We start from the raw sequence: 15,063 nt of genomic DNA, 5'->3' as shown, positions 1-15,063 counted from the left end.
TTATAGAGTAAGACCTAATCGGACGTTTGATTTGAAAGGTTGGGAATTCACGCCACGTAATAAATCTCAGATGGTATATCTTCACCACTCGTAGTCATAAAGGCAATTTGAAGAAACATTTTCTGAAAATGAAATTGCGCATTTCAAGGCCGACGTCACATGTAGGGATGAAGCTTAGATTAAAATGCAGCGTATATACAATGCAGAGGCACCACCGGCCATCGACATAAGCCGGCAAGAGGATTACTGCGTGAGCTAAACGACCATGTCACCTGGAAATCGCGATCTCCAAAATGGTGTACGCAGTAGATTTCATGGATTCCAATAACAGCGGCTGCCGCGTCCGCAACTTCCTCTGGACTAGTCCCCTCAGGGACAGCGGCATTGCGTTTTTCAAGGCGGACGTCACATGTAGGCTTGGAGCTCAGATTAAATTGCAGCGTATGACGTTAAGGTAAAGACAGCATAAATGCCGAGAAATTTAGTCCGATATTTCGAGCCTCGAACAAAGTGAGATAACTTGCACAAGTTGACGGGCTCAGTGGGAGTCAGTAAAACATCAATTCTAAGAATGCAGCTAGAGTGCGAGATAACGCGCAGAAAGATATCTGCTCTTCTCTGCAACCTTTTTATTACTCGCTGCATAATGATAATCGTCCCACGGATATTAAACGCTCCTAACGCGCATCTATTATTTGGGTTACGTTCTTGTTTTCCTGGCGGGAAAGGGGGGGGAGGGGGGGTTGATGAGTGATTTTATATTCAGATCTTCTTCTTTCTCCTCTCTAACGATTTCTCTAAGGATCGCGAGGTAAGGAACAAAAAATATAAAGGAAATAAAGTAGTCATTGTCCCAAGTATTCTAACCGTCTAACCGGCTTCCTGCGTCCGCTCAGGGCAGGGAGGCCTGATGGAGATTGTGCAGACGCTCTTGGATGAGAAGATCACCGACCCGAGTATCAAGCAACTGGTGATGGCCAAGCTTCCTGACATCCAGGGCTGCCTGATGGGAATGATCTCTATGACGCCGCAGGTGGCCATGCAGGTGGGAGACCGGCTCGATGTTCTAAGACCTAGCATATGCTGCAAGGTCGTGGTGGTTCCGATAAAAAATCGCAATTGACTCAGGTTAAATCCTATGCGGGCACCATCTAAATAATTCACATATTGTATTCGTAGAATTCTAGGGCAGCGTATCCCATCTAGACGCGAATCGGTTTCTTGTGGATTTAGCTTCTGTTATTGCTCAAATACGCTGTTTTCTTACGTCAAGTTACATATGCTGTTAACGTGCTTACGGCGCGTCCTCCATCATTTTCATGCTTACCTGAGTTTAATACCAGCAGTACTATGAATACGTATTTTTACTTTGAGTAGGTAGCCCTAAGGGCTCCGCCCTGCAGAAAATCGAAGTTTGTTGGCGTTGTCAACGTCGCCAGCAGAAAGTCAAGAGCACCCTCCTAACAAGTGGTAGTTGACAGGAGTTATAGCCAGTCACTGATTGGCCGGCGGGTTGTGTGACGTCACGATACCACGTGACTTGCTTAAGATATGTACGTATGAAATTGGAATAGAACCCTGAGGTGCCCTTAAGTCCCGAAGCAGACACGGTAACCATAAGCCACGCAGGCACGTTCGCGCGGCTTAGTTAAAGCGGAGCTCTGTATATATGTCCGGTGGTGTTCAGCATAAATTTCTAGCTTCAGCATAAACTAGTATGTGCGAAATAGTCAGGGCAAAGATTGAACAATTAGTGATTAAGCGAACAGCAAAGTGGGTGTACGCGAACAAGGATCCGCAAAGAGTGCCGCCGGCTAGAGCCATTAACTCTGCCGCGTCATACCGTTTAAGGTGAAGCTTACGTGTGTCCCCAGTTGTTTTCCTAGTGCATGAAAATGTAAAAAAAAAAAACTGTTTCCAAAATCCTTCAGCCTTTATACATCGATGTTGAAATTTAAAATTTTGTGGCGCTTTTCGTGAAGTTTTGTATATGCATGTAAGAAGCGTAACTTTAAAAGAAAATATTTCAGTGCGAATGAAGTAGCCGAAAGGCTACTGTCACTTCATTTCGCCTTTGCGTTAATTCTTTCACGCTGAATTAGTTTCATATTGAATATTTTAGTTGCCAGCTGTTCTTGCTCACTGGAAAATCTCGCCGATAAACTACTTCCTGTGATCATGCCAGATATTCTCGACAGCCATATGAAATGCGTGGGTGCGCCGAAAATGTAATATCACGGGTTTATTTTCAACGTTCAGAAACACGCGGCGCTTGGCGACAACTGGTTGAAGTAAAGTTCGTTCTGACCTGGCTAGCATCATGTCCTTTCCTCGCTTCTCTTTGTGTTGTCTTAACATTACACAATCTTCATTCAAGCTCTTCTTGATCAACTGGTGTTTCAGTCAGCCTGGTTCACAGTAACAGTTCTTATGTATGTTTGCCTCTGTTTTTTTTTTTTTTTTCTGAAACTCTTAGACGTCAATGAAATGCATGTTTTCCTGTTTTAATTGTCGACCGCATCTTCGCAGGTCATCGACCAAATGATACCGGCACTCAACGCCTGTGGAATTCAAATGTCCTCCGCACCCGAAGATCAAAGACCAGCAATTGTAAGTTACTATTACTTTTATTGAAGTGCAAGCTGTTTCATCCACTTAACGAACCTGAGCTCAAGTTCTTCAATATAGCAGCAGCGCCATGTTTCTCCGCAGGCGCTGAGGGGCGAAATCGTGGGGAGTAAACGTTCGGTCTACGTAAATTTCGCCCAGGTTTCACAAACGTATGGACTTCTGCGTCTTGACAGAAAGTTAGGTCATTAATATTCTGTTGTATAGTGTAACACAAAAACCCGAATGTTCGACGGAAAACCAGGAACTGCCCATAAATGTTCTCTGCTTCTTAGTCAGTGGTGCGAAAAAAAAGAGGCGCAAAGCTTGGACGAATTCAATGCGCAGAGTCAGATTACACTTCGCATCGCGTATCAGTATTAGTAATCGCCTTCCTTCCACAGAAACTGAAGCGAATGCTGGCATGGCAACGACGGACTCGCTCACTCGAGGCGCAGCACGCTAGGACACGTCAGTAGGAAGGGTTTAAAACTATTATAGAAACAAAAGTGATTAGCAAGATGTGGAGCTTTTCTGCTTTTTTTTTATTCAGATTGAATTACAGTGAAAAGAAGCCGAAACGCAATGAAAGAAGTGCATGACTTTGGCGTTTTATTAGTGTTCTTTCACAGTATTTTTACGGGTCGTGTATTTCGCACTGTTTCTAGAATAAAGATGGAACTTCTTCCTTGTCCTTTGTCTCCGCGCTGTTATTCCTTAAAAATATGTACCAACTAGCTCAACTTTCCGTGTTATGGAACTTAACAGGACTGAATCCCAGGTTCTGTTTAGGCTTCATTTTCTTCGGGATAGATAAGCGCCGTTAGTGCCTCCTGGCTTTACCTAACTGACGAGTACGGCGTGACGAGGAAAGTGTCGCCATCTAACTTGTGAGCGCGTATGCAAGGGCGACCGCTTTTTAACGACAATGTTCTAGTGCGGTACGTAAACAATCAATCATTTGTCACCACTGTGAACCCGAGCTTTTAGAGGGACTGCGTTTGTTTGTTTGTTTGTTTGTTTGCTTCTCTTTCTTTCTTTCTTTCTTTCTTTCTTTCTTTCTTTCTTTCTTTCTTTCTTTCTTTCTTTCTTTCTTTCTTTCTTTCTTTCTTTCTTTCTTTCTATTTATTTATTTATTTATTTACTTATTTACTTTTTTATTTATTTATTTATTTATTTATTTATTTATTTATTTATTTATTTATTTATTTATTTATTTATTTATTTATTTATTTATTTATTTTAGCGTTGCATTGTCCTGCTTGCGTTAAGCATCTTAGTGTCGCCCATCATTTAGCTACTATTATTTGGTTAGTGGCTGCAGTGAGCGCCTGCAAGGCACGTAAATCAACAGCATTTTAGCTGGATATTCAGCATGTCTTTGCGTTAGTCCTGAATGTCTTGTCTTCACTGCGGCATGTTTCGTTCAAATTAAGGGCCCTAAAAATTGTTATTACTTCATAAAATGCAGTTCAATAAAGTTGAACTCTGAACCGGCACCACAAACAGTGCAATACAAGGAATGACATCAAAAGCAATAGAGAAAACGCTTATTTTCATACGTACACGTCGTTAAAATGAAGCGATCAAGTCTTACCCCGCTCCACATTAAGATAGTCTCGATAAAGAAAGCGCGAACGGCTCGTTTCTGAAGCGCCGCCTGGCGAAACTTGAAGCCCCTATACATAGTGACTCTTTCTATAAAAATGAAATGTAATGTCAATCATATGCCCTTGACATATCTGAATATTAGGGCGGTGCGGGAAAGGTATGCGCTTTTTCGTTGTGGTAGAGGTTCAACACGTCTGTTTTCCCTTCTTCGGCAAGATGCAGACACTTTCCCATGAATAGAATTTGCGTAGATTGTTACCGGCAGCAAACTTCTCCAAGCGTTGCTTGTGAGGCACGAGACTACAAATCTCAATCTATCAGTATTCACATTACCAAGATATTGCGGGCGTATACAGGAAGTTCAGAGCTTGACTGCATGCCTACGCCCCCGTCAGAAATTTGCAATATATATGCCATGCGCGTATGGGCAACAACATAGCAGAACAGACACAGCTGACAGGAAGAGAAAAGCATCAAATAAAAAAGCGCGAAATGAGAAGTTTACGAGAAAAACGCGTGGACTTTGGTAACAACTTGTGAATTACTGAATTAATTGGTAATAAAGGAAAGCAAGAACTGAGCATTTGACATTCGTAATTAGTCTATATCTACAAAATTAACCATTCGCATCAATTTCTAATGACATTGCAATGTTCTCCAAGCTGTAATTTTATTATATTTTGCCAAGATTATTCCGACGTAGCCCAAATCAGAATGAACAGTTAAGGTTTAATTGGAAGCCTCAGCCCGTTAGCCATCGCTTGGACGAGGTGACACTGCTAGTACATACATCTTAGCTGGCACACTGCAGGCGATCCCTCCAGCAGGACAAAAAAAGGGATCGAAATAGTTGCCAAAATCGGAACTCAAACGCGATCGACAACTATTGCAGCAAATTTGGATGCAGGGGTCGAGACATTTACTGAACAAATAAGTTAGCTGATTATAACGCTGCATTCAAACAAAATTAGGATTGTTATTGAGATATGATATAAATATATTTTATGATATAAATACGGTAATCTGAATTCCTTGATTTTCTTGCAACGTTCTTATCGCACTGCATTTTATGGCGTATCCGCATTCCCAGCGCTACTTTATAGCACCGTAGTTGCTGCGATTGTTTATGCTAAGTCCAACTATCTCGAACTTTTTTTGCCAGATGCTTTCGCCGAGTGCCAACTGCACGCAGGTTATACGGGCTAGGGCACATTTGGTTGATTCGTGGGGTTTAACGTCCCAAAGCGACTCAGGCTATGAGAGACGCCGTAGTGGAGGACTCCGGATATTTCGACCACCTGGGGTTCTTTAACGTACACTGTCATAGCACAGCACACGGGCGCCTTGCTTTTCGCCTGCATGGAAAAGCGGCCGCCGAGGCCGGGATTCGATCCCGCGTCCTTGGGTGCAGTAGTCGAGCGCCATAACCACTGCGCCACCCCGGCGGGGGTCAGGTCACATTTGTGGGCAAGGATTGCGCAACGCAGAAACTCTAGAAAAATACCGCCGACTGCTTTATAAACCTAATCAAAATCGTATGCGGCCTTGATGCCACAAATTAGCTGCCCCGCTCTGAGCCTTACCCCTATTCCAGCACCAAGGGTAGCCGGTGAGCCTCACGAGTCCCCTTGTATTCATTATATGGGTATGTGGAAGCTTTCCTGTCAGTTTAATTCACATTGCAGACACGGCTTTCATAATCTGGTAAATACCAAACAAGCAAGTACTATAGTTTCGTCATCAGCGACTGATATCTAAAGTAAAATGCGTGAGTCGAGTAAGTAGTAGTAATAAACATTTATTGATTTCGAAAACCAAACTTCAAAGACGTATTCATACTTGGGAGTCGACACTGGTTTCTTCTGGGCAGGGATCCCAGAGGAACGTGCTCGAAGTTGGGCCGAGCCATGCTTTTTTCGACATAAGTCGGATAACGCTGTTTCCTTTGATATAATAGTTAAAAACACAATAATAATTATTAATTACTAAATAAATTGATTATTCATCAAACATGATCATGGTTATTGGAATCAAAGGGAGGGTTATGGATAACGTTCACTATATTGAAAATGACCGATAACTAGGCGGGATATAAACAAACAATTAATTATTACGATAAAATTCTTTTTTGAATGAAGGTAACGACAAGATGGATAAAACTACTAATTACTCTCTCTTTCTACTCCATCCACAGTATGCGAGCTGCTCGCAGGAGGCGACTGCCAAAGTAAAGGTAAGTTTGTTTGAGTTGCATTATAATTTGAAATACGGAAATGTGCTCTTGGACTTTAAGCAGCATGAAGACATTCAGTTCGATGCAGTGATGCACCATTACGAAGGAGATAGTCTGCCTAGCGTTCGTTTCGAGCAGCGTTTAATCATGACGTAGTTGCAATTACGCTTTTTATGCTCGCTACCACTTTGTCAGCTATTTGGTGCGGTTTCTAATAGGAGTACATGCGCATTTTGTTCAGTTTAAGCTAATAATCTAAAGCGAATATCATATGACTGCAAAGGTGCGCTACACAATGTGGTATCATTCGGGAAAGCGCAGGATCCCAGCAATGTAGCCATAAATCCTGCTGACAACTGACGATTGCGCTTATATATGTACGTTTCATACGATTTTATATCCTTCGAAACTACGGGCTTTAACTAAATTTTTTTTTTTTCCAAGAACTGAAAATTTCCATATGTTCTTAGGTCTGCTGTTTTTCCTTTTTTTTTTTTTTTTTTGTCAGAATATAAGTAGGTTTATCCTGGCCTCTGAGGTTCATGTTTTTAGGACGCAACGAGAAGATGCTTATTTAATAAAATATAGCTCAAAAAACGTTGTGTTGAAACTAGTATTTCTACATGTATTCGCTCTGGACATAGCTCAGAAAACGTTTGGTTGAAACTGCTATTTTTACATGTCTTCGCTCTTGACATCAGTAAAACATTGCCACCTATAGGAAATGAATGCACAAAGTTGATAAATAAACTCTAGGAGTTGAGGTTGTTTCTTCTTATATTCAGGTAAAAACTGTTGACGTTGCAGGAAGAGAATAAAATGCCCTCCATCAAAGCTTTGAAGCTGAACTCTCTGTAACAAACTCAGAACTTGCCCTAAGATTCAATCTGAGGCCCTTGGAAATATTCTATAACTAGAAAGTAAAAGAAGTTCAGGAAGCTGAAAGATAATTTTAGAGGCACAGTCGCTAATATGACTCTTATCGTAAGGCTGTTTATTTCAATGCATACGTAGCAAAGACACGAACATGTCTGTTTCACGTGCTCAATGACAGCAGGCAGCTCAAAAACTACATGGGATGCGTAGCTTTCTGACACGAGCTATGGCGCTTTCATGTCGCTAGTTTGCCCAAGCGTGTTCTTCGTAATAGAACAGCACAATAGGTACAGCCGCCCAAAACTTTGACTACCGTGCACGTTGGTCGCTTTTTCTGTGCTCCTACACCTTAGGGTGAATAAAACTATCCTGAAGGTCAAGAATAAGCAAGGGCTTGATAAGTCCTTGCTTATACTTGAACTTTTCGCAGGTTAGCTCCTCCGTAACGCTCAGAATCAGAGAAAATGCGGCCGTCACGCATGCCAGTTAAAAGCTTGGACGGCTGTACACCGCACTTGAGTAAGTTCTAATTTGGCCATTTTCGTTTGCGAACCACAAAATTTGCTTCAGGCTCATTAAATGCATCTCTGTAATTATATCTCGTGTTAGTACAGTGGACATCTATAAAATAATGCTTAGGCTTAGGGGTCTAGAGAGTTCACGCAACGGAAGTTACTTTCTGGAGTGTCTTAGATTAACGTTAATCAAGTTTCTTTGCATGTCTCTCCATCTATAGCTAGGAAATAAAACTCACGCCAATTTAGGCAATCTTGCTCGACCAGGCTGCTTTTAAGCGTTATAAGAAACTATTCCCATTTTACAGACTGCCACTGGCATGGGCGCCGACGACGCTAAAATCTTTGACGACGGTATGGTGAGTAAATATCTAGAACATTAATTGCCAAAAAAGAGACAGTCGCTCACATATTCTGCTGTGAAAGCATGCTACTACACCCCCCTCCGCACCCCCCCCCCCCCCCCCTGCTTTTGTTGTGTCAGTTCAGTTCAATCATTTTGTTTTATTTTTACCCTCATTTTGTGAGACAGATCCTACAACACGACTCAAGAAACCCTTTCTTCGGTCGGTGTCACATCTGCGTTAATAATATTGTAAAGCAGCAATCAATGTAAAGAAAGCGTTCATAGCTCCCCAAAATGTTGCTTTAGGAGTGGTTATAACGTTTTTAAAAAGTGTAACTAACTTGATTTGCTCTCCTTTTGTAATAAATAGCCAGGTACATACGACAGCCTCGCTTTTAAGATCCCGCAGAGTATTCAGACCACTAGTTTTGTGTGAGTTGCTTCAGCACAGGCAATACATACCGTATATATCTGCCTGCCATATGCTCATGAGAAGCCTACATCAAGCCTGACGACAAAAACGTGCGCCTGCAGGTGCGCCATACACATTCCCGTCATATGACATCAGTGCTGTCCTTGCTCGTGCAAAATCCATTCAAAAAGCAGTGCTTTATAAATACCCGGCTGAGATACAAAGAAAATTTACTGACATGCATAATGTGACTAATATAGAGAAAAATTTCTTCACCATTACAGTGCAATAGATCCTATGTTTTTCAACTCAAAACATTTTTTCTAGTTTTCTCCTACTTGCATTGATCTGGGGAAAAAGATATATGATCCTTACTTATCTGCTTTACAAAATACGCAGAGCATAATACCAGCACTGATCCAGCACTTACGAACGGTGGAACCACTTGTCTATTGTTGATGGAAACTACAGGGAGTCACTATTGGGAGCTGTACTGTGCTTAAGTATACTGCGCTTGTTTTAAACACTTGAGAAGTTTCTACAAGTTTCTGATTAGGTCAGCTCGATGCGTGATATCGACGAGACGTGTTTCTTTTAAGTGAACTTATCACCCTTCATGTAACTAATTTTTTTTTATCCAGCATATTTCCCCTAGCAAGCATTTTCTAGCAAAGCCGTGAGCGGGGCGGCATGCCGTCCGCCATTTTATGCAGTTTTCCAGCGGAAAAATTTAATATTTTGTCTCAACTGGAGGTGTGAAGTGGGTCTTCAATACAGAAACTGATTCCAATATTGATCGCCTGTCTACGTGACAACTCCCGAGTGTCTAGGCTGCTATTTTGACCAATTATTACACCATTGCAGGAAATTTTTCACACACCTGTGAAAATTAACCAATGGTGTCGTTTTCTTAAAAAATATCGAAAAGAACTTGTTGAGGCCCGAATGTAAAGCTTACGAAGAAAGATATATGCTTTCGGCGTTAATAAAAATTGCGCCTGGAAGGGTTCAGCATTTCTGCTTTCTCCATGAAATCAAAGCAGTCCTAAAATCATTACTAGTAGAGCCGGCTAAAAACTGAGCAACATTTCTAGACGGAAAGAAATCCAAGAACCTATGCCTCGTTCATTGCCGAAAGGGGGCTGTCATAAAGCTAGCTACTTAGATTGCAGTAACGGACATACGAAATAGCTGCCGGATATGTTCGAATTTTCTTTTTGTGCTTTCCGCTGACGAGGTATGCCTTCTCATATGTGTTTCCTTCTGTCGCAGGCGTGTCTGCAAAAGGCCCTGGGCTTCTAGATCTCGCAAACCTTGGCTTTGTTCGGATGTGTCACACTGTTTCGGAGAGGCGAGGGCGAAGAATGAAGCAGCTGGCGACACAACAGTGCAATAAAAATTTTCGTTTGCAAGATATAAATGCTCTCACGTGCATTTCCCCTGCTTTTAGCTCTGCCCTATTAAGACGCGATCACATTAGAACAAGTGCTGGCGCCAATATATGGTGGTGCTGTGGACTGGTCAAATTTCGTTTATTCGTTGCGTCAGCCAACCACATCGGTTTCTTTGAGTGGCTACAGAGACAGAACTCAGCCACTATATTGATAATTTTACCGCGAATGTATTTACATCACAATGTATTTATGAATGTAATCGCTAATAAAATAAGAACAGCCTTATACATCAATGAACCAAAGGATCAGGCAGGTTTTCGTAAAGGCTACTCTACTAAAACTCGTATGCACACTATAATCTAGGAGATAAACAACTGCTCGGAAAATAACCCCTATACACAGTTTCGTAGATTACGACCAAACACTTTGCTCAATAGAAACACCAGCAGTCATGCAGGCATTATGAAATAATGGTGTATATGAACCATGTGTGAAAGCATTAGAAGCTATCTACAGTGGCAGCGCAGTAGTCTTCTCCGTCGTTATCTGTGTCTTTTCTTACGGTAAAAGGTCGATGACCTCACACATTTTACGATTAATAAAGAGGCACCAACATGCATTCTAACAAAACATTCCATTGAACTACGATGAACCTCTAGCGGTATTTTCTCACGCTAATTAATTCACGTTATTCCGAATTTCATGTGGCGGCGTGCTTTTCAAATGCGACAAAGCACACGAACGTAAGGCATGCACTGAACGTATGACGTGGCATATCTGTCTGGGGAGCAACAGCCGCTGGGAAAATGCGCTTTCACAACATGAACAAAAGTTTTCTTTCTCTCTGACAAAGTTTTATTACTTACCAGGTCGTGCCGACCAATTCAAAATTGATTCTGTTTGTCGCCGTAAAGGATCCGTCGAAAAAAAAGTCCCCATGCATTCATAAGAAATGTGCAAGTAGTCATCTATATCACAAAAGTCAAGCATTTTATGTGTTAGCACGTGAGTCGTCCGCTTTGAATTACGCCGCTGCAATATTATTTGGAGTATGAGACGTCTTAATTGCTGAGCATACGTAATAGGTATCGATCACTGCTCGTCTGGTGATAAGAACAATTATTTAAGATTCGAAGCTCCAGAACACAATGAGTTTCTCAGACAGTCCGAAATCGGAAATAGTTGCAGGTTCAAGTGGACAATCATAGATGTCATAGCGTTCTGCCCAGGATTTGTTGCCATAGCCTCGGATTCATCGATATGCGTTTTCATTTTACAGAAAACAGGCGTATTCAAACTTCGGATCAAATGAAATTCGACCGCTGCAGCTTGTAAGCTTTCTCGTGAGGACACGCCCGACACAAAAGCATGTAAACCATAGCGGCTAGGGTTTTAAAAACCCCGTTAACCAAATCACAACTACTTTAATGGGAACTACCTAAGTAAGCGCATGTAAAATAAATGATATCGACCATAACGGCACATTAAACCTTAAGGCCTGGTACCTTCAGTTATCCGCAAGTCGATTTCACGAAATTTCTGGCTCACGCGTTGTCAGTATACATTCCACTAGCGCGAATGAACTGGAGTGGGAGAATATTCCCTTTCTAGCTCGGTGACCCGCACAAACATGTCTTCTTCGGCAGGACCAATGTTAACAAACCTAGCCGGCTGATTTTTAGTCTCAGCTGGTAGGGAACAGTGCTGCCCGCATTTTGTTGTTAAGAATGTCATGTATCCTTCCTATAAGCAAGAAGATGTTTTTGTTTTTGTTTTTTTGGGGGGGGGGGGGGCGACAGGTACTCTTCGAGAAGAAATGTGTGACGGTTTTTCTTGATGAACACGCCATCACTAAACGAACAGGTGATTACTGTGTATGAAGCAGTATCAAAGAGTATCTGGCAAGCAGCCATAGCTATATAGGAGCAGCGCAAGTATATGTCTTGTCCTCTTTATCGGGCAGTTGTTCTCCTTCTAAGGGACGTCATTGCTGCTCATTTGTCTTGACATGGCTTTAAGTCTCCACATGTTCGCTCGTTCTTTCAGAGCTGCAGAATCACACGCACAAAAGGAGGCGTAGCTTGAATCACCGGAAGCCCACAGCCGCCGCCGGACCACCCTGGTTTCTTGATAATTTCATCTGCCCTTGAAAACAGTACATTCGACCATCCTTCCAGTTGCCCGCGCAATAATATTGCCACTCCGCCGTTCGTCGGTTTATCTCTACTGTATTGTCATTCTCCGCCTGCCCGCAATTTTATCCCTTTAATACGTTACAGTTGTGCGAAGGTTTTGGATGCATGCACACAATTTATTGCGCCTTCTTGAATAAGACATAAACGCATACCCTAAACGAAACCCTGCCGTAAGCACAGGCAACTCTTCGCTCGACTGACCCATATTAAAATATTAAAAAAGAAAAGCGCAGTTTCTTCGTTCGGATGGAAAATAAGGTGTTACCCGTCGCTCTGAGTCCTGTGCAAACGATATCATCATCCACGGCTTTTCAGGCCTTAGGTGTGCAACGAAAACTTAAATTCCCCTTATACTGCGATAGCTCGAAAGGGGACGAACCGAGAAAGAATAAAACAGCGCAGTTATATTACGCCATATTATGGCGAATTCGAAGTTACTCACCCGTGCTTTCGCCGTTCAGTGCTTTCTTCTTCTTTTTTTTTTTTTTTTTTTTTTTTGGGGGGGGGCACTTTTTTATGACCGCTGTGATCTCTTCTCGCAAATTTATCTGCCCGTCATCATTCGCGCTGTTAAATTATAGCTTAGCTACACGGTTAAAAAAAAAGGGGGGGGGGGGGGGGGGCTACGAGTTTGTTTTCTCTTATCTGTAGGTATTATCTTCGATGCCATTTTGCTGTAAATAGAGTGGCATATAAAGTGCCGAAACCAATTAAATGCATATCGATCCAGAAATGCGAGAAAAATGAAAAATCCACCGAGCAGCAATCCTAAAAGCAACAACGAGAATCAATCCAACTAGAAATGTGCCGGTCACCGTGGCACGCTGATTACAGACGTCTGTTGAAAGCACTTGTCTGCAATATTTGGAAGAGGAATAGAGAACACCCAACGCTTTCCTGGGACCAAAACTCAATCAATTCCTCACTTCCTCAGCGTAAGCCATTAGGGAGAATTTTTTCGAGTGTCAATTGCGAACAATTCCATGTTAACTGTCGAGAGTGTATTCGCTTTAAAGTTAATTCATTTATTCCCAGTACATGAAAACCGAGTCGGGGAAAACAAGCAGCATTTTTGAGGAAAACGCTGCAGGAACAGCGGCGTGACGCTCGCGGTCACGGCTGGGTACAATCGCCGTCAAGAACACAAGTGGCGTCAAGCCATGCTCGTGAAACCGTAACGGTGGCTTGCTACTTTCCCGTACTCTTCACGTGCTCCAGGTAGGAGCGGCATAGTGGTTGAAGACGCAGCATCAGATATATGAAGAGAAAAAATAAAACCGGACAGTATAGTCCACGCTTGCATTGCTTCACAAACGAAGAATACCTTGTTACTTTGCATAGCCCTCCACGGACCGCTATTGTAGGAGACAGGGCACATATTTCTCGTGTCTCAGCACTCTCTCACAAATGGCAACGCCAAGCATCCTAGTGACTAATTTCAGTCCGTCTTCTTCTCGTGTTTTCTGAAACGGTTCAGTTTTATTCTAACTTCGAAACTATGCCATATGGGTAGCTGCGATATGCTAATCGGTTCAGTTCAGTTCAGTCGTTCAGTCGCGTCCTACTCTTTGTGACCCTATGGAGCACATCACGCCACGCTTTTCGGTCTCTCACTATCTTCCCAACATCACATAACTTCATCTACAGCGCCTCGAGGATGCCATCTAACCATCACGTTCGCTGCCTACCCCTGCTCCGGTGACCCACAACTTTTCCCAATATCAAATCTTTCTCCAGCGACGCCCCTCTGCTATCCACTTATTCAGAAGAGCCAACCAAGCGCAATACGAGGACAGCGCCCGAAGAGGATGGCGACCATGATGGAAACAGCGATGACAGAAGGCGAAGCAAGAAACGCAACAACGGCGCTAACTCTCAGTTGGCATTAATTTAAGAAACATAATTTGAGAAGAATAATTATATTATCATCATGATAATCAGCCTGACTATACCCACTGCAAGGCGAAGGCCTCTCAATATTCCTCCAATCAACCCAGTCCTGTGCTAGTTGCATCCACTTCACCCCTGCGAACTTCTTAACCTCCTCCACCCACCTAACTTTCTGCTGCCCCCTGCTACGCTTTCCTTCCCTTGGAATCCGGTTTGTTACTCTAAGCGACCATCGGTTATCCTCGCTTCGCACTACATGTCCTGCAAAGGCCCATTTCTTCTTTTTGATTTCCACTAGAATGTTAGTAATTTGAGTTATTTCTCTGACCCACTCTGCACGCTTCCTATCTTTTAACGTTACCCCTATCATCTTAGTTCCATAGCCCTCTGCGTTGTCCTTAACTTAAGTATAGAACCCTCTCCGTTAGCCTCCACGTTTCAGCCCCACAGGTGAGTACAGGTACGGGCAACTGTTGCATACTTTCCTCTTGAGCAATACTGGTAAGCTGCTGGTCATAATCTGCGAGTGCTTGCCAATTGCGCTCCATCCCAATCTTATTCTCCTTGTTATTTTCCTTTCATGGTCTGGATCTGCTCTTACTACCTGTTCTAAGTAAACATATTCGCCTACTACTTCCACTGCTTCGTTATCTAACTCAAGCTTGCTGTTCCTTCCCGAGGCTGTTGAACATTACCTTAGTTTTCTGCATATTGATTTTCAAGCCTACCTTTCTCCGTTTCCTGTCTAAGTCATCAATCATTCTTTGCAGTTCATCCCCTGGATTAATCCCAGTATTCTCCATATTTCACCCTTATCCCTAACTGCTTCCATTCCAAGTGTTTGAATACTTCCTCTAAGCAAGCTGTGAATAGTACTGAAGAGATCGTGTCTCCTTGCCTAACACATTTTTTTTTATAGGAATTTTGTTACTTCCTTGATGCAGAACTATGGTTGCTGTGCAACCACTATATATATCTTCCAGT

At 42.5% G+C, this 15,063-nt stretch overlaps 1 protein-coding gene across 3 annotated transcripts in view; it reads left to right on the top strand.

Annotated features, from left to right (window-relative positions):
• The window catches only part of LOC146178478 (uncharacterized), a 49,713-nt gene extending 39,706 nt beyond the window's left edge, over positions 1–10,007 (top strand). For all 3 annotated transcript variants that reach the window (XM_084579768.1, XM_084579767.1, XM_084579766.1), the window contains 5 exons: positions 897–1,045; positions 2,530–2,610; positions 6,413–6,451; positions 8,151–8,201; positions 9,873–10,007. In XM_084579768.1, coding sequence (XP_084435894.1) covers positions 911–1,045; positions 2,530–2,610; positions 6,413–6,451; positions 8,151–8,201; positions 9,873–9,902 — 336 coding nt within the window. In that variant the 5' untranslated portion in view covers positions 897–910 and the 3' untranslated portion in view covers positions 9,903–10,007. The remainder of the gene's footprint in view (positions 1–896; positions 1,046–2,529; positions 2,611–6,412; positions 6,452–8,150; positions 8,202–9,872) is intronic.
• The last annotated feature ends 5,056 nt before the right edge of the window (positions 10,008–15,063 follow it).

The sequence above is a fragment of the Amblyomma maculatum genome, chromosome 9, assembly GCF_055883805.1.
Source record: "Amblyomma maculatum isolate TAMU_Amacu chromosome 9, ASM5588380v1, whole genome shotgun sequence".
Classification (NCBI taxonomy): Eukaryota; Metazoa; Arthropoda; class Arachnida; order Ixodida; family Ixodidae; genus Amblyomma; species Amblyomma maculatum.
The sequence above is the reverse complement of the archived record's forward strand: the minus strand, read 5'-3'. Positions and strand labels throughout refer to the sequence as shown.